Source organism: Leucopleurus acutus, assembly GCF_964270905.1.
Source record: "Leucopleurus acutus genome assembly, chromosome: 5".
Lineage (NCBI taxonomy): Eukaryota > Metazoa > Chordata > Mammalia > Artiodactyla > Delphinidae > Leucopleurus > Leucopleurus acutus.
In genome coordinates, this window is record NC_139147.1 from 125,174,752 (window position 1) to 125,194,440 (window position 19,689).

General features: G+C 51.9%; 1 protein-coding gene across 1 annotated transcript in view; it reads right to left on the bottom strand.

Annotated features, from left to right (window-relative positions):
* Positions 1-19,689, bottom strand: part of ESYT3 (extended synaptotagmin 3) — a gene marked incomplete at both ends in the record, with an annotated part of 56,797 nt that overhangs the window by 4,552 nt on the left and 32,556 nt on the right. The window contains 17 exons of the mRNA XM_082840302.1: positions 2,559-2,690; positions 3,216-3,314; positions 4,008-4,486; positions 6,221-6,370; positions 7,080-7,166; positions 7,708-7,776; positions 8,323-8,385; positions 8,489-8,551; positions 8,994-9,083; positions 9,328-9,376; positions 11,161-11,243; positions 11,935-12,105; positions 14,019-14,139; positions 15,558-15,613; positions 16,097-16,186; positions 16,809-16,875; positions 18,467-18,543. Of these exons, the coding sequence (XP_082696428.1) occupies positions 2,559-2,690; positions 3,216-3,314; positions 4,008-4,486; positions 6,221-6,370; positions 7,080-7,166; positions 7,708-7,776; positions 8,323-8,385; positions 8,489-8,551; positions 8,994-9,083; positions 9,328-9,376; positions 11,161-11,243; positions 11,935-12,105; positions 14,019-14,139; positions 15,558-15,613; positions 16,097-16,186; positions 16,809-16,875; positions 18,467-18,543 (1,946 nt within the window). The remainder of the gene's footprint in view (positions 1-2,558; positions 2,691-3,215; positions 3,315-4,007; positions 4,487-6,220; positions 6,371-7,079; positions 7,167-7,707; positions 7,777-8,322; positions 8,386-8,488; positions 8,552-8,993; positions 9,084-9,327; positions 9,377-11,160; positions 11,244-11,934; positions 12,106-14,018; positions 14,140-15,557; positions 15,614-16,096; positions 16,187-16,808; positions 16,876-18,466; positions 18,544-19,689) is intronic.

Genomic DNA, 19,689 nt, shown 5'->3' on the forward strand with positions numbered 1-19,689 from the left:
GAACTGCTTTTGCTGCATCCCTTAAATTTTGTTATGTTACATTTCCATTTTCTTTGTCTGAAGATATTTTTTGATTTCTCTTGATTTCTTGATATGATTTCAATCTTCTTAAATTTATTAAGACTTGTTTGTGGCGGCCTAGTATATGATCTATCCTGGAGAATGTTCTATGTGCACTTGAGAAGAATGTGTATTCTGCTGCTTTGGGATGGACTGTTCTTTGTACATCTGTTAAGTTCATCTGGTCTAACATGTCATATACAGCTAATGCTTCCTTATTGAATTTGTCTGGATGATCTATCCTTTGATGAAAGTAGGGTATTAAAGTACCCTACTATTATTATTTTATTGCTGTCTATGTCTCCCTTTAGGTCTGTGAATATTTGCTTTATGTATTTAGGTGCTCTTATGTTGGGTACATAAATATTTACAAATACTATATCCTCTTGTTGGATTGACCCCTTTATCATTATGTAATGCCCTTGTCTTTTATTACAGTCTTTGTTTTAAAGTCTGTTTTGTCTAATATAAGTATAGCAACACCCTGGCTTTCTTTCAGTTTTTATTTGCGTGGAATATCTTTTTCCATCCTTCACTTTCTGTCTGTGTGCATCTTTCAATCTGAAGTGAGTCTCTTGTAGGCAGCATGTAGATGGGTCTTGTTTTTTTTTTTTAAATCCACTTAGCCACTCTCTTTTGATTGGAGAATTAGTCCATTTACATTTAAAGTAATTATTGACAGGTATGTACTTATTGCTATTTTATTAATTTTTTACTGGCTGTTTTGTAGATCCTCTCTGTTCCTTTTTTCTTCTCTTGTTCCCTTTGTGGTTTGATGTCTAGTGGTATGCTTAGGTTCCTTTTTCTTTATCATTTGTGTACCTACTATAGGTTTTTGCTTTGTGCTTACCATTATGCTTACATATGACAAGTTCCAACAGTCTATTTTAAGTTGGTAACTTTAGTGTGAATGCATTTTAGGGGCTTCCCTGGTGGCACAGTGGTTAAGAATCCACCTGCCAATGCAGGGGACACAGGTTTGAGCCCTGGTCCGGGAAGATCCCACATGCCGCAGAGCAACTAAAAACCTGTGCGCCACAATTACTAAGCCCGCGCACCTAGAGCCTGTGCTCAACAACAAGAGAAGCTTCAAGAAATCTCCTGTAAGCTGGTTTAGTGATGGTGAACTCCTTTAGCTTTTGCTTGTCTGGAAAATTCTCCTTCAATTCTGAATGATAACTTTCCCTGATAGAGTATTTTTGGTTGGAAGTGTTTTCCTTTGAGCACTTTGACTATTGTGCCACTCCATTCTGGCCTGCAAAGTTTCTGCTGATGGTCTTATAGCGGGGCTCCCTGTAATGTAACTACTTGTTTTTCTTTTGCTGTTTTTAAGATTCTCTCCTTGTCGTTAACTTTAGAGATTTTAATTATAATGTATATGGTATGAATCATGTACTCAACAAGAGACCTCTGAACTCCTTACTTCTAGGTTTACGTTTAAGATGGAGATTGCCAAGTCTGCCTCGTAGATAATCCAGGCATATCTTGCTGTTACAATTTTGAGAGAGAATTACTAACAGATTAGGTTTGTCACAAAAGTCAATCTCCTGTGTTCCCACATAACAATTTTGACATCCTTTTATAATTGTGTCGGAGCTCTCTGAAGGCAACATCTTTCACCTGTGTGGCTGTAGAATATAGGATGGTGCCTGGTATGCAGAGTGTTCAACAAATACTGAATGAATATATTCTCTCTCCCCCACTCTTTCATGGCATCGGTGAACTCAGAAGGTAGCTTTTGAAGGAATATATTAGTCGTTAGACATGGCCCATAAAGGACTCAGTACAACTCTTTTTAAAATGAGTAGTTATTGACCAAGATAAGAGGAAACCAACATTATTAGATGTATCTTCCTAGGCTGGCTAGCAATGTCTTCTCTTAGGATCCCACAGCAAAAGGAAGCAATGATGAGATTCTGACTTCCATACCTTGTGATCAACTTGAAATCAAGAATTAGAATATTAAGGTTAAGACTTGCCACCACAGACCCATCAAAAGCAAGAAATGTGATTAGACTCTGTCTACTGGTTTGTCCCCAAGGACATGGGTGGACACGCGAGGGGAGGGTATCTGTTCTACCTGCCACCTGTGCTTTGTTGCGGGTGGGAAGACAGGCCAAAGAGCCTGGAGCTTTGGAGGAAATTTTAGGTCCTTAGGTTCAAGGTACGTTTATTTTTGATCAAAAGAAAATATATTTGACCAGATTCAAATCCTTTTACTGCCAAAGAGGCTTCATTTAAAGAGAAAGAGTATGGAACATTTCATAATCAGGAGCACTTTAGTCCCTATGGACAAGAAAGTGGGTAGCTGTTTTGCTAAACTTCCCTGGCAGTCCTTTTCTCTCACTGAAGTATAGAAGCTTTATGAAAGCATAGACTGTGTAGTCCTGTTCAACCCCAGCCCTTCCCAGAATCTGGCAGCTGCCAGGTACACGGGAGGTCCTCAGCAAATACTCGAGCGGCTGAGGCACCCTAGGTAGGCCACCTGGGCCACTTACCTCTCATCAAACAGGGGATCCAGGGTCTTCCGCTTCACTGAGGTCTTCTTACGACTTGCCCACCTCCTTTCTGGCAACAAGTAGACACGGACGTAGGGATCAGCTCCACTGCTGGTACAGGGCATCAGGTTTCTGATTTGGTTTCAAAGACATTAAAGAAAAAAGGCCTCTGGTTTTGAAATACTGAAAGTACTCATTTAGAGAAAGCTGTACTATCCATACAGCTTTAGATGGCCTTGAGGATAAAAATGCCCTGCAGTCTAGACCAAAAAAAGCAAAAGTCTGCAGAATTCAGAGGATATCAGGTGCATGGTTTTGTAAACATGCATTTTGTAAAGTTGGGTGTAGAGCCGAGCACCATTCCATCTAAAGGAAGTTGAAGATTCTCACTTGAGAAAATGTCCTGGCTCCAAACCACCCCAGACAATTTTGCAGTGGTTGTATCTGAGCAAAGCCCTTGGCTCTGGAGCCCCTCAGCACCACTGAGGATCTGTTACAGCATGCACAGCATGCAGGCCTTCAGACCTCATTCCTTCCAAATGTCTACCTTGTCTGCCTTGGGGCTGCCTGCCCCTGCCACTGCTCCAAGTGCCCCCACTCTGATTTTGGTCACCTGATGCTCTCAAAGAACCTTTCCTGGCCCTAGCATCCCTTTACCTGCAGCCGTTGATTAGCACGCTGAGACAGTGCTGCAGACACACATAGCGCACTGTGAGCTGAATCTCACCCAGCCCCTGATGCCTGAGATCCCCGTCTCTGTAAAGAAAGGCTTTGTCATTTCTCTTGCCATTACAAGTGCTGACCTCTCCCCGCACCCCCAAGAAGTATGTAAGTTAATAAAATAATTCTCAGTAAGGTTCCTTTTAGTTGGAAGTCAGTTCTATCCAGCATTCATGTAAAATTATCCTATTTCACAGTAGGAAAAGCATGGCACAGTAGGAAGAACCCTGGAGCAGAATCTGCCTTTATACTATGATTTCTTGTGGAACCTTGGGTTAGTTATTCGACCTTTATGATAGTAAGTTCTATCTTGTAGGGTTATTGTGAAGATCAAATTAAATAACATGCTAAGCCCAGAGTCAACAGTTAATAAATGGCAGCCACTGCTTATATAATTCCACATTCTAAGCTTTCCATATCATCCCAGTATAAATAACTCTTTAGAATTCAGGGTATGCTTCTGCTGTAAGGAACCTTAACAACTGAAGTCCAACATCTATTTTATAGTTGGTGTGTAGCTAGAGCCACATGAGACTTTTTGGCACATGCACACGTGCTTTCTCTCCCCCCAGCCTGTGTTCTTTCTATCTCACCATGCTGCCTCTTATGAAGCCATTTTGTGAAAAACCAGAACTTGCACAGAAAAGTAAGTTCATATCTACTTTTCCATCCAGGGAGGTATTTTTCATGCAGGTCATTTTAGAAAAGATTAAGCAGAGAGGTGCGTACTCAGTGTTGAGGCTGACATCTGTCAGGTCAAAGCAGGAAGAGGCCAGGGAGTTGAGCGAGGACATGCTGGGAGCCAGCCTCTTGGGCGGCTGTGCGAATAGGGAGGAAGGGCATTTCATGGGTGACTTGATGGGCCCTGGAGAGTGGGGGCCTGGGACAGCTAGGAAGATGGTGGACACACTCGTCTTCTCCCCCTTGGGTGCACAGAACCCTCTGGCTCTGTCCTTGCCTTTGGGCTCTGGGCCCATCTCTTGAAGTGAGGGCTTGGTGGCACTGGTGGTGGCTGTGGTACTTTTGGAGGCTTGCTTGATATCAGAAGCAGGGTCTGGAGGGCATGGCAAATCTGCAGGGCCCTCTCCCTGCGGTGGGGCTCTGGAGCCCTGGTTGGTGGCAGCCTTCTTAATGAGCAGAGGGCCTTTCTTTAGGGCTTCAGGTCCTGTGTATGGGCTTCCCAGCTCTCGTTCTTCCAAGTGCAGGAACTGTAAGCAGATGACAGGGTGGTTTATGGGCTGGGCACACCACTACCACTCTCTCCCCCTCTGCTCTCACCTACCTCTGGGAAATGGTTCCTTCTCTTTTCCGGAAGGAACAGTTTTCTCAAAACTCAGTTCCTTTCTGACTCCCCAATCCAATGGATTTTTACCCCCAGACCATATCTTTTTACCCCTAGACCATATCTTCCTTAACCTCTCTGCCTCTGACTCACTCTGACCAGACCTTCTGTCTTTTCCCTTTCTCCTGCCTCACCAGTCTTCATGAAGACTCAGTTCTGATCCCCTTTTCTCTATCCACTGGTACTGGATGCTGGAGACCTGGCCAATTCTCACAGCATGCACTTCCCCTCGGTGCAGAGGACTCCCTCACCTTAACCTTCATATAGATCACCACCTGCCTTCTGGATATGGTCATTTCTAGCTGTCACCTTATTTACCATTGCTTTCCCTAAAATGTGTTTCCTATCCAGACACACCCCTGTGCTTGTAGCACCAAAGTTTCAAACCTCAGCCATTGTGTCTCTCCTTCCCCTTTTCCCATCAGTCATTAAGACTCTTCCTAGGAACTTCCATTTCCAGCAATAAGGCGATCAAAATATTCTGAAAAACCTCCTGTTAGGAATGCTCAATAAAAATGAAACAAACATACTTCTAAATGCATAGTCAAACTCACAAGAAAGTAAGGAAAATCCCTAGGTTAAAGAAGAGAGAGAGAGAGAGAAAACTGAAAAATAAAGGTTAATTTTCCCAGGGTCATTTATCAACCATGGAATCCAAGGGGTTTGGAGAAGAGACCTAGGGTCAGAGTAGGACCCATGAAGGTGGGATATCTTTAGTGAAAAAGTAGTCTAGGATAAATAAACATTTCACCCGCCAGCAAAGATTGACGACAAGAAATATATCTATCTCAGCCTGTACTCTGGTTGGGGGAAATAAAGTCTTTCATGAGAATATGGCACCTTATAGCCTGTCTCCTATAAATTTTGGGTTTATATTTATACTACCGTGGGGTTTTGAAACCCAAAGTTTGAAAATTAACATAAAAGTGGACTCAGGTGTGTAATGTTCCTGAGGTGCTTGGTTGCAGCCAAAGCAGAACTTCCTTGGACATGAACAACCTCAATCCAGGTCACAAAGGCAACACTGAACATATGCCTGCAACTCAAGTTACCAAATGTAGAAATGAGTCACCATGAAAAAGCATCAGCAGACACAACAGACATCAAAATTTATCTACCAAGATCTTCAGATAATAGAATTAACATACATTTTAAGTATTTTCAAATGATTAAAGATGGGATAGAATCATGAGAAGATAATAAAACACAACAAAGAAAAGACATTGTAGATTTGGAAAAGATAAAGTGAAAGATGAAGAATAGCCTTTGAAACAATAGCCAAAGAAAGAATTAGTGGTCTGGAAGACAGGTCTGAGGAAATTCGAATGTAGCACCAAGAGATAAAGAGATGGAAAATATGAAGGTGAGATCAGGGTAAGCCATGGAGATGATGAGAAGGTCCAACATAATAGAAGGAATTGTAGAAGGAGGGATTAAAAGATTAGGAGAGGCAATAGTTGAAGAGAAAATGGCTGACAATATTCTGAAATTGATAAAAAATATGAATCCATCTCTTAGCTTCTTCCCGACACAGTGCAGATACTTAGTGCTGGGGCAGACCACCCCCTGCCTCCCCTGGGGGAAAAGGGGAGAGGTTTACCCGAAGCACCAGCCTCATGGAGATAAGGCTGTCCAGGCCTGAGTGGTCCAGCTGGAAGCGCTGCTCGAGGGTAAGGTCTGCATGGGGGAGAATCTGGCACAGGGGGAATTCCAGCACTCCTAGAGCACATTCTCGGTCATCATCAAGCACCTGGGCAGTGGGCCAGTCACAAAACAAGAGGATAACGAAGTCCCACCCTCACCAGACTACTCTCTGGGCTCCAGCCAAGACTGAGTTCACTTCAGTAAGTATGTTCTGTGTTTCTTTTGGCCTCTGGTCCTTTCCTGAAAACTGGAAATGGGACCAGGCCTGGTCCCTGCCTTCAGTCAGGGCAAGAGAGTGACTCAGGGTAGAGGCAACTATGATCTGTATGAGGCAAGTCTGTCAAATGCCTGGGACCATCAGGGCTTTAGGGACTGATGAGCTGTGCTGCTCTGTGATGGGACTTCCAGACAGGTCTGAGGTTCCCCAGAGACCCCCGTTCTACTACTTGTTGGTCATGAGATCTTGGACAAGTCATCGTTTGAGCCTCTGTTTGCTCAGGTGTAAAGAAGATCTCTCTCGCCCACAGATCTTTTTTTAAAGAAGTACATCATCATTAATGTCCTGAGTAGATTCCAACCCAGGCCACGCTGGGTGCTAGGTAATAACTGGAGAGACTGGCAGGGAACACCAAGGGACTTGAGGGTTTGTCCTTCCACAACCTCCTACCCAATGACCTTGGTCACCAGGCTCACGAAGATGTGGGCCCTTAGTATCCTCTCCTGACTTTACTGCCGGGGCAGCCTGCTCAAGCCCCCTACCCCTCCTAGCTTAGATGCCTCTTAGCCGTGTTCCAAGAGCCCAACTTCAAGCAAACCTTCAGATGCAGCTGTTCAGCGGCCACGTTGCGTACAAAGAAGGAGAACACCTGGCTCCACACAGGGTCCTTGCTGTGGCGACAGGTCTGGGGACAGGAGAGGGAGAGATCGCTGAAGGGTCAAGTTGGGCAGAGCAGGATACCGGCACCCTCTGCTCTCATTCTGCCCCTGGTGCCATTGGGAGCCTTCTCTGTGTCCGCCCAGGTATGGCACAAGCTACGGCTCGTGGGAGGCACTAGGGCAGGGCAGTCAGACTCAAAGGCAAGGAGAGTTTGCCAGGAAATCTCACAGGGGCTGAAATCCTACCAGCATTAGAGCTCACTTCCAGGGGGACTTTTGCTGCTGGGGGTGGGGGAAAGGTCATAGGCGTAGAGCCTGCCTAAGCTTGAACCCTAGTTCTTCTGCTTTCTAGCCCTTAGGCGAGTCACTGATCTCTGGCCTCCAGATTCTTGAACTGTGAAACTATCTTGTGAGGTTATTTTGAAGACAGAGTAATATAAAGTGCCTATCGTGTGCCAGCACCTACTAGGCATTCAGTGTAAGCGAATTCCCTTTTGCTTCTCTCCCGGAAGTGTTGGGGTACCCGCCCATTTCCTTAGTCCTCGGCTGCACGCCAAGCTGTCTTACCTTGCTCAGGTGTGTCTTCTTGCCTACAGATAGCTTGACATAGGAAGAAGGGTCTCTGCTGACTTTATTCTGTGAGGGGACAAATCCACAAAATGGAGGTGGCACCCCCAGTGCCAACTTGAGACCCTGCCTCTCAACCCTCAGGAGCATCGGTGGGACCTGAGGCCACCCAACCACTTCCCTTTGAGAGAAGGCTCCCCTGGTGCTCCCAGGAGCCCCGGGCTGCCATCACTGTGCCAGCACCTAGACGGGGTTGACCCCAGGGGAAGCTTCCAAGTTAAAGATGGGAGGCCTGGCTGGGCACAGGCCCTTGTTCCCTAGAGCTGTGGAGACAGGGTGCAGTTGAGCTCCCCCTTAGCTGTGTGGCACAAGCACTTAGCTTTCCGGGTCCTGTTTTTAAAATGGCAATAAAATGGATGCACGGCCACCATGGGACTCAGGCATAGCAGGTGTGGGGATGACTGCCAAGCCCGGAGCCTGGCTCGCTGCAGGCTCAGTGAACGGCGGCGCTCACTGGCCCCGGGCTGTGTGTGCACGGCACCGCCCAGCAGACGCGGGGCTGTGGTTACTCTGGGGAAAAGGAGCTGTGTGACTTGCTTTCACACCCACACTTACCCTGGCACATTTGGAGAGCTTTTTGGCTTGATATTCACCATTTAGGTATTCAAAAGGGTTTCTCTGCAGCACGAGAAGAACAGGGTGAATGAGCAACACGTGGACATTTGAAAGTGATGGGCACAAGGCAGGGTGTGTGTGACACTCTGGCTGTGTCACCACTCACCGGCAGGTTGCAGGCGCTCTCCAAGAAGACCACGAGAATGGCAGTGGAAAAACTACCATGGTCCTACAAACAGACACAAACCCTCACTAGGTGCCCCCAGCATCAGGAGACACAGACTGGTTTAGGAGAAGCCTCTTCATGCCTGAAGAGCCAGCCCTTGCCCTCCAGACTGGCCATACCTTCCCTCACAACCTAGCTCCTTGCTGAGGCTGAAAATACAACTGCAGCATGACAGACTCAAGTCAGAACCAGTGGACTTCCCTATGAACTGGGCTGATGGGCACTAACAGAGCTTTTAAGGATCCCATCCGCCCTTTGTGGAGATGAGGGCTGAGGGACATGCTCCCCAGAAGGTGGGGCTGGCTGGAGGACTCTGTGGGCAAGATCTGTGGCTTCAGCTCTCTAGCTCCCTCCCTGCCTCCCCGCACAGCTCTCACATGGACCAGGCCTGCCACAAGTTCCCCCCTCCCCCCTTCTGCCAGGGAGCACGACAGCCCGCACTCACCTCTATCACAGCTTCCGGGTCTGTGATCAGTGAAAGCCACTCCAGCCTCAGGTGCAGCTGCCCGCTCGTTGTGTCTTTCAGGACAAACCACTGCAGGGGGAGGGGGAGGGGGAGGAGAGCTTGGGGAAAGGGCCAGTGGGACACTACTGACTCTCCAGGCAGCTCAGTTCTGGGACCCAGTAGGGCCCTAATAGGGGCTTCAGGGAAGAGGTGAACCAGCCCAGACAGGGTAGGCTCTAGACTAGGAGAGGTGGTTATGGAAGGACAGAAGTACTACACTTTGGGATGGAAATGATGCTGTCCACAAGGAGGGGTTTGCAGGCACCAACTCTACCTCATCCACCACTCTGTTGGTCATGACGTCCGCGAGGCAGATCTGCAGGCTGGAATACACAGGGAGCGGAAAGTCAGCTCAGCCCAGAGGCAGCAACAAGCAGCGGGCGTGGAGGCCCACTCTGAAATCTATTTTGAAATATCTGAGTGGGACTCTCGAGACGGAGGACCTTATTCATCCCAAGAATGAATGGGAGACCACTTTGAGCTCAAGCAAAGGAAGGACTGTCTAACCATTGGGGCTGCTCCCACTGGGCATGCTGCCCGGGCAGGCAGGTGGCTCTGATCCCAGAGGGGGACAAGCAGACACTGCTGGACACACTGGCTCGGGACTGCTCAATGAGGGTGCTATTGGTATTTGGGCTGGGATGAGTCTTCACTGTGCAGAACTGCCCATGCATTGCAGGAATTTAGCCTCTCTGCCGTGTGTCCTCTAAATGCCAGTGGCACCACCTCCCGCAGTCACTGTAATAACCAGAAATGCCCCTCCCTTTCCAAAACTGGCCCAGATGCCCTCCAGGGGCTACGTATAGTTGGCATGTGTGTGAGAGGCGGTAACACATTCATGGCTTGCCTTCCGCCTCGCCCGACCCAAGCCCAACTGGAGCGTCGTGAGAGCCAGAGGGGAAATTAATTCCATGTAACTGTTAGAAATGTGCTTGAGCTCAAAACACACTTGAAATCAGTTACCTAAACCACGAACCACAAGACACACTTCTAATCTGCAACATTACAAAAATCACAACTCCTTTCTCACAACTCCTTTCATTAAGATGAAAAATTAAAAATAAGTAACGTGGTGGTGAGCTATTTCTCGGGTGGTCAGATTGTTCCCCTCCCATTTTGTTTTGTTTCTATTTTTTTAAATCACCTGTTCACAGAAACAAGCTAAAAATTTTAGGAGTAAGAAGATTTGGGTAAAATTCTCTTTTCTGCTGCCTCCTAACCCCAGCCTCTGAGATGAGCAGTGGTGTAGTGTCCACACGAGCACATGCAAACACACGTACATGTCCATCCTCCCTGGAAAGATGTATCAACTGCTCAGGTCACTCCCAACTGCTTCCCCTACTTCCCTAGATAGAACTGAATATCCTCGAGGTCAACATACATAGATCCTACTCATCATTTTTAAAAGCTGCGGGATATTCTGTAGTTTGGCAGTGACAAATTTGTTGAAACATTCAGGCAATGTCCTCTGACTCTGGACAGTCACGTTTCCAGCTTTTTTGGTTTGTCACCACAGATAAACATTTCAGGTATAATGCTTTTATAGGAGATTCCTGGAATTGGGGTGGCTGGGCCAAAACACATGTAAATTTAGAGTTTTGATAGCCAGCCCCACGCCGGTCATTTCAATCCTCTCTCAGCCCTGAGGCTCTGTGTTCCTCTGAACTGGAAGGAGAGAGAGGTGACTTGACCTGCAGGCCACAGCGGCTGATGCAGCAGACCTCCGGCATGACCCCAGGGGAGCCAAGTGCCAGCTCAGAGTGAGCAGATGGTTCCTGGGTACTGGGGGCCTGGCCATCCGTGCCAGCCTTGGCCCTGCCCACTGCTCCAAACGGGGACTCTGGGTGCATTATGAGGAGCACAGAAAGCAGAGCCCACGGGACACAAACGTCGGGGCCCTCCATGTACCCCCAGAGGGCTGGCGCTCAGGGCTGGGCACTCGGGAGGCATCTGGGGGGAGGTTTGTGGCAGCGGTGCGGAACGATGGGACTGGTGGCCTGGTACAGTCACCACGTCAGAGTGCAGCGAGGGCGGTGGAAGCAGGGGTACCTGTGCCTCAAGGCCTAGAGCCCTGCGCCCCCAGGCCCAGCATGGCCTTCCTCCTCACCTGCCCAAGAAGTCATCCTTGTCAGGGTCCTCATCGTACAGGTCCACCACCAGGTCCTGCCCAGGGACTTCATACACTATGAACTGGAAGGAAAGAGAGGTGACTTGACCTGCAGGCCACAACGGCTGATGAAGCAGACCTCAAGCACGACCCCAGGGGAGCCAGGTTCCAGCTCTGCCACCTGCCAGCTCGGAGCCCCGGGCAGGTCCTGCCTTCTCAGTGCCTGGAGAACCGCACCTGTAAGAAGGAAGTGATCCCTCTCCCGCGGGGTGCGGAGGACTAGAGGCAGCTTGTGCAAGCCTGTGGGCAGGGTGGGTGCTCGGGATGCTGGCTGCTGTGTTTTCTGCCCGGGGCTTGCCGCTTCCAGACTGCAGCACTCAAACAGGCTGTGGGCCTGCCCTTCACACGACAAGGATTGTGGCTGAACTTAAGGCAGAACTTAAGGCTCCCGGTGTCTGGCTCTGGGAGGGAAGGCTGAGAGGACTGGGGCAGAACGGCCCCTGATGTTCTTTGATTTGATTTGAAAACTTCCAACAAAGTCGGCTCTGGTTGGGAAGGGACGTAGGAGTCTGTCAATAGGCTGGCCCTGCATCAGGGGCCAGAGCAGCCCATCTCTGGACGCCTGTTCCCGAGGGCCACACCTGTGGCCCAGTGTTGCCCGTGGGTGTGTGAGGACCGTGAAGGTAGGGCCCTCCCTTGTTTGGGACAGAACCACCCAGAGTGGAGCCCTGGAGGGCATGGAGAGCAGCTGGGAGCCGCTAAGGAGAGCCTCACCTCAAACACCTCGTTCCAGGTGGGGTTCAGGTTCTTATAGATGGTCCTGCTCCGGAAATGCTGCAGGCCGATGCTCACCTTGGCGTAGGGGTCTGACTTGCCTCGGAGTCCTAGGAAGTTGTCCTTCTGGGCCAGCTTTTCTCCCTCCAGCAAGTGGGCTCTGATCACTCCCTGGAAAATGCCCCAGCCCGGGCCTCACAGCTGTTTCTAGGGCCCTCAAAGCCCCCGACATCAGAGCCCAGGCCATCAGCTACCACCCCAGCCCCACCTTACCCTCCTCATGTCTGGACAGGGAGACAGAAGCCAGAGACGACAGCCTCTTGGCCAGGGCCACGCAGCAAGGGACGGCAAGGCCCAGGGCTCTGTCCACTGCACCACATTCCCGGCCCTCCCACCCCTCCGTGCCTCCAGCCTGCCCCGTGAAGGGCCCATTCCACCGCGGCCACTTCCTCGTCCTGTGCCAACTGCCACGCCACCCGAGCGGCTTTCCTCCTGCGTTCCAGCCCCTCTCTAGCTTACACGTAGACTGAGGCCCTGTGTCATTTCTTCCCACTACCCACGTGTACACACCCCTGTGGCCGCTGCCTGCTGCGGCAGTCGGTCCCTGGGCTCGTAAAGGCCCCAGCACTGAGTCACCCCACTCCCAACACCCTAGGCTATGTCTCAAGTCAGAACAGAGCACAAGAACCAGGAAACACACAGTTCAGGGGGCCAGTAGGCCTCTGGCCTAGAACTATTTCTTTTAAATATCAGTAAATACATGTGCATTTGCCCTTTGACCCAGCAATCCCACGTCTAGAAATCTATCCTAAAGACATACTGGCAAACATGAAAAGATATGGACAAGGCTCTTCATGACAGCATAATTGGAAATAACAGAAGACCAGACACAGCTCAGCCATCCGTCAGTAGAGAACTGGTTGAATAGATGCGGTACATTCACTTGGTGGAGTACCACGTACCACACTGTCATGGGGTGACCCTCATGACACATGCATGATGACAGCAAGGTGAGGAGAGCTGTGGCCTGCTGCCGTCCATCCAAGAAAGGGGGACTATGCGTGTAATCAGATGCGTACCCACAGCCATCATACGTGTATGTGCTCATATTAGGAAACAAATAATGAAAAATACTGGAGGAGGAGGGACTAGGTGGTAGAAGCTAGACTCCTTAAAGTACAATTTGTTTTTCACACTGGCCTTTAGAAGTGTGCAAATATTTTGCATGATTGTAAAAGGAAGTTAAGGTAAAAATTAAACTCTAGAAACAGAAAGTGGAAGGAAACAAATCAATGTAAATATTCACGGCCAGTTGTCACAGACACACAGAGAGGAACTATTCCAAGTGAGTTTAAATTGTAGCCACTTGACAGTACATCTCTAGTGGGATATGCCCTAAGGACAGAATGTCTGCAGTAGCTATGATGTAGGTGACGGTGCTGTACTGAGACTGCTAAACGCACAGTGTGGGGTAAGGGCCATGCGTCACCCCTGTGTGGCCTGATGCCTCACACCTGGCTCTGATGGTAAAAATAGGCACTTTCCCCTCTCCTGAGGCCCTGAGCCCCATGGCCAGGGCACCTTCTGCAGGGAGGCCATGCGGCTGTCCTCCTGAGGACAGCGCTGAGGGCTGGCCCCCTCCTCAGGGGCCTTCTGAGCTCCCAGGACGGGCGGGGGCAGTGGGGCTGAGCACCCAAGGAAGCCCCACGTCCTGGCTCCTTCCCAGAAGACGTAAGCATTCTTCCTGCCCCCAAAGGATGGAATGGGAGCCTCCTGTCCCTGAAGGGAGAATGGGAGCCTCCTGGAGTTTCCCGGGAGCGAGTGTGACTGCCCACATTCCCCAACACAGGCTGCATGGGGGGACCAGGATCCAGGAAGGAATGCTCCCTGGGCTTTTTCCCTCCCAAGATGGGTGACTTTGGGCAAGTCATTCAACCTTCCTGAGACTCAGTCTTTGCCCCATAAAATAGGATGCCAGGCCCTCATAGGGCGGAAGTGAGCATCACCATCTGAGGGTGCATCTCCCTGGCCCGTCTGTCCCTCAGCTCTGGGCCCAGCGCTCTGCGGCCCGTGCGGGTACTCACGCAGGGCAGAGGGAAGCGCAGGTTGGTCAGGTCCAGCCCCTTCTTCACGGGCACAGTCACACGGTTGGGCAGCACCAGGTGGGCAGCGATGAGGTCCTCCAGCAGGCTGTCTGACACCTCACTGGGGACAGTGGGCACGCAAAGCTGTGGAGGGCGGCACCACCTCCCCCAGGCCGCCTGCCTGTCCGCCCATCCCTGGAGCTGGAACCAGGAGCAGAGCTTGGGGCCAGGTGGGCCCATCTCGGGACAGAGCAGCCCTGACCCCAGCCTGCCTGGATGGGGGGTCAGGGGGAGGATGTAGGGTGTACATTTTGACCGCCCCTCAGCCCCCCCACCCCAATCCTGCTTTGTTCTCTGAGGCATCACAGCATGGTAGCCAAGAACGAGGACATGGATCCTGGGTTGGAATCTTGGCTCTGTCACCCACAAGCTGCGTGACCTTGGAAAGCTGCTGATCTCTCCAGACCTTAGTTTCCTCATCTCTAAAATGGGGATAATTATGCCTACTTCCTGGGGTTGTTATGAGGATGAGTTAATACGTGTGAAGTGCTGAGAACAGTGCCTAGTGCCCAGTAAATGCCAGGTACGTGTTCACTGTTGTAGCCCTTCTACTCTCTGACATCACCTTGAAATCCTCCTTCTTTATTGCCTGACTCTATCTCGCCAGTAGAGGGAGACAGGGGCAGTGGGCCGGCATGCAGTAGGTGCTCAGGAAATATCTTCTAAGTGAAAGAATGCATGACTGGATTCTCTGCGCCCAGGGAGCGAAGATCAGTGGGAATGTCCCCAGTGAGGGAGTGAGTGGTCGTCCCTGCAGGTGGGGACAGCTGCTGGGCCTGGCGAGCCAGCCAGGGCCTACCCTGGATGGTCCACTGTCCCTCCCTCCTGGGAGGTGTGTCCACACGGGGCTGGAGCCCTTCTCTGCTCCTCTCAGGGGCCTGAGGCTCTGAGCGCAGCACCACACCGGCCCCAGGAAGGTGGGTTGCCCAGACCAGCTCCTCCTCACTGGCCTCTGCTGTGACAGCTGCCCCCTCCCATGCCAGTGTCTGTGTCTGGGCGGGAGCCACTTGGGCTTCTCACACACACTTGGGTCGGGGAGGGAGTGGATGTGGACAAGGAGGACACTCGTGTGTATCCACACCCACTGTGCCAGCACCGCACGTACCTGACTGTTCTCCCAGGGGCCTCAAGACAGAGGAACCAGGCTCCCTATTTACTGAGGAAGAGCCCAGAGAGGTGAAGTCACTTGTCCAAAGGCACACAGTGGCTGAGGGGGGGCCAGGAGGCTGGTCTGGCTGGCCTGGTTCCAGAGCCTGCACTCGCCCCTCATTAGCCCACGGGGCCTCCTCTAGGACATCTCACCTGATGGTGTCACTCCAAACACACCAATGCTATCCCCCTGGAGGGGGCAGCTGCCCACCCCTCTCCTCGTGCAGAGAGGGAGAGGGAGGGCACAGCCACGGTGTGGTTCCCATCACTGGCTGCACGGCCCGGAGGGCCCCACCTCGGGCCTGCCTGGCGGTTCGCACAGGCACTTACCTGATTCCTGGCACATCCAGCAGGTTGGTCAGGCCTGTCCAGTTGATCTGCAGGTGCTGCAGGGGCAGAGGGAGGCTGTTAGGCTGGAAGGAACCAGAAGCCCAGGCTGAGAACCCTCTGCCAAGGGCCCTGCCCCCGCCCCTGCCCCCATGGAGAATTCAGCCGACTGGCGGGCGGTGCCCTCTGCGGGGGTCGGGGCGGGTGACGGCGCCTCCCAGTCCTGCTCAGGACCAGGGCTGTCAGGAGGGCTGCTTCTGCCGGGACCACAGGAGCGGCCCGAGGGCACGGCCACAGGCCAGCCTGGCATCCGAGGGCTCTGAGTTACAGCCTCCTCTCTGTGACCTCAGCCACTTCTCCAGGCTGTTTCCTGGGCTCGGGGAGAGCAGAGTCGAGCACCTCAGGCCGCCTTAGGGAGCACATGAGATGGGGGGTCCAGGTGGGCTTCGGCAGCGTTCTTGGGCTCAAACCCAGTACCTGGGCCCAGTGGGCGAGCGCCGGCCCACAGGGAGCGGCAAGCCCGCCTCGTCCTGGGGACTCACCGGCTTTTGAAGGAAGAACATGGTCACAGCTCCCACGAAGGGCTTGTCCACCAGGAGGGGCTCCAGGATGAGCCGCAGCGTGCCCTGAAGCTGGATGGCACAGAGGGCCGGGAGGGACCTCAGCCGCCCTTCCTCCCGCACCTGCTCTGCTCCTTCATGCCCAAGCCATCCCCAGATGTCAGGGCCACCTGCCGTCACAGCAGGGACCACACTCGGGGGAAAAGAAGCCAGCGTGCAGCTTCCACCCCTCTGCCGGTTTCCAAGGGCCACAAGCTGGCCCCCCCTGCCCCCCACTGCCTTGCTGCCTGGGGGCTGCAGCCTTGACCATGGCCGGGACCCAGGAGTGCTTTCCAGCTCCAGCTCAGCTCCTCTACTCCTACCATAAAATAGCTCTATCTCCTCCTTCCACCTCAGTTTCTCAGCATCGGCTCTGCACAGTTTAATAAAGAGAGCCTCTCACTTCCCAGGGCAGTCGAAGCCTCTCTGGCAGGGGGGTTTGATGAACAGAGGCAGGTGTGGGGCTGTCCTGAGCGGCAGGGTGGTGAAACCCAGCCACCACTTCCTGGCCCTATGATCTCGGACCTGGAATCCCTTGATTGGTACTAGCCTCTGTGCTTGGTGTCAACACCCCCGCTGCAGCCTCCTCCAGCATAAGCCCACTTCCCCTGCCTTGACCCACAACCTGGAGGCAGTCACGCCGGGCTCCACCCACCTGGATCCCGTTCACACCAGCCTGTAGCTTCTGCAGCTCCACGCTGATCTCACAGTCCCCGATGTAGCTGAAAGTGGGGAGGGAGAAGGAAGGTAGAGAGGAGGGGCGGGTCCACGACTCAGGAGAGGTTGGGAGACTTGCCCAGTGCGGCCCAGCCCAAGCCCAGATGGCCAAGCCTGAGCCCTGCATCACCTGGATGTGGACTCCCTGACAGCCTCGGCTTTTCTCAGCTCTGCGCAGACACTGCCCAGACCCCCCAAGGCAGCCCCCGGCGTCCCCGCACCCAAAGGTCCCATGTGCATCCCCCCCTCTGCCCACGAGGGCAGAGACCTCTGGGCACCACTTCGCCCCACGACACCCCGCAGATGCGAAGGAGGGGGTCTGGGTGCGCACACTGCTATGCCTCTGCCCCGTCTCTACCAGGCCTCCTCCCCAGGGACACAGAGCAGCCCCACAGCCTCCATCCACCATTCATGCAGGCTGTTGCTGGGGGTGGTGAGGTGGGCACAGTAACAAGTTCTCAGAAGCCTGAGTTCAGCTGGCAACTCCTGCCATGCGATGGGCACAGGAAGCCCAGAATGGGTGCCCTTGAAAGTAGAGAGCAGAGACCCCATCAAAAGACTGAAGGAGATGCAGAGGGACAGGGTGGCCATCAAATATCTGCATGGCACAGGCAGAGGAGCCAGACGTCACAGAAATGCTGAGTGTCCCCTGGAAGGGCAGGGGGAACTCAGGGACCCCAGGGGTTCCCCGAGATGACTGGAAAGCTGGGCACGTGGGCTAGATGACCTTGACGTGCCCCAACTATTCACACAGGATCTTGTGGCAGAGGCTTGGGGCCGGGAGGGCCCAATTGCCATTACCATCTCAACACACTTGAGACCAGCCCCCATACAGTGATGGGTGTTCTGGAGTTGCCTCCTGTCTTCCCAACGTGTTCTCAGCGCCAGCCTCTGGGCTAAGGACAGGAAATACAGAGGCACTGGAAGTGAATGGCAACCTTCTGGAACCTCAGGAGTTTATCCTTGGTCCTTTAAGCACATTTCAAATCCCACCACCTCCAGGAAGACTTCCTGGATTGAATCTCCATTCTCTCTAACTCAAGCCTATTACAAACCTCATTCAAAAGGGATGCCCCTGCCCGACACACTGAACAAGTCACTTGTGTGTCTTTGCATCCTTTAGTTTTTCTGAGGTACCACAGAGCCCAGTTCTCCTGCTGGCCTTTCACAGCCTGTGCTCGGAGCTCCCTGGGTTGCACCACAAGTCCCTACATTTTCTCGTCACACTTGCTTTCTCTTGCTACATCCTCTCTGAGACAGCTGGTCTGACCCTCCAGGTGACCTGGCCTCTAAGAAAGCTCTGTTGCCCAGGCCTTGGTACCCAAAACACGCCTGGTGCCTGGTCTATGGGAGAAGCCAGGCCTGGGCTGAGGGCTCAGACAGTAGTGGCTCCCCTGGGACCATCCGTTCTCTTGCCACTCCTCCCCATCCCAGCAGGGACCTTGTGCTCCAGCCCAGGGGGATGAAGGGGCATATGCGCTGTGAGGGGCTTTCACACCCCAAATGAGTGTTTCCCTGCGACTCCATCTTCAACCTGGCTCTTCCCACAGTGTTCCCCCGCCCTCCACACCTGGCCCCAGGGGCACGAGGGCTCACCAGATCTGCAGGTCCAGGACCACCTGTCTCCGGTTGCACTTGTTAGTGTGCACCTTGATGCCGTTGATCCTGGGGCACTGGAAGAGATGCCAGAGGACTGGGTCAGCAGGGGTCTTGCAGGCAGGGGGGCAGGGGGTGGGGTGCTGCTGGCTCCCTGCCCAGAGCTGGGCTTTGTCCACAACAACCAGCATGACCACTGCACTCCCGGGATGAGGCATGAAAGCAGAAGTCCACCCTGCAGTCTCTGCCCATCCTCGGCACCTGACACCTCCCTCTCCAAACAAACAAAAATTTTTCATAATAAAATGTTGGAGAAAAAAATTCAATCGACCACTCTAGAGGAAAGATTCTATTATCCTTCTATTCTCTCCATGGAAAGTGATGCTTACAAATGCACTGTCACATGCAAAGGTTATCAAAGAGTATGGAGCCAAAAATGCAGGAACAAAAGTATTACAGGGATATCTTGAACAGTTCATTTAAATGATTATGTAACTTTTCCCAGAGTTTGTGATATGTATATGTCAGCTTTTGTAAAAGTACAACTAGTTGTAATTTATTTTCTCATACGTTCTCATATTTATTCAACATTCATTTTCGTCCTGGTTTTATACTTTAAGTTTAAAATTCTTTTTCTTTGCCCTGGCCGCCTCCTCCCCAAGCCGTGTGGATGAAAGGCTCTTGGTGCTGCAGCCAGGAGTCAGTGCTATGCCTCTGAGGTAGGAGAACCAACTTCAGGACACTGGTCCACAAGAGACCTCCCAGCTCCACGTAATATCAAATGGTGAAAATCTCCCAGAGATCTCCATCTCAACACCAACACCCAGCTTCACTCAACGACCAGCAAGCTACAGTGCTGGACACCCTATGCCAAACAACTAGCAAGACAGGAACACAAGCCCACCCATTAGCAGAGAGGCTGCCTAAAATCATAATAAGTCCACAGACACCCCAAAACACACCACCAGACGTGGACCTGCCCACCAGAAAGACAAGATCCAGCCTCATCCACCAGAACACAGGCACTAGTCCCCTCCACCAGGAAGCCTACACAACCCATTGAACCAACTTTAGCCACTGGGGACAGACACCGAAAACAACGGGAACTACGAAATTGCAGACTGCAAAAAGGAGACCCCAAACACAGTAAGATAAGCAAAATGAGAAGACAGAAAAACACACAGCAGATGAAGGAGCAAGATAAAAACCCACCAGACCTAACA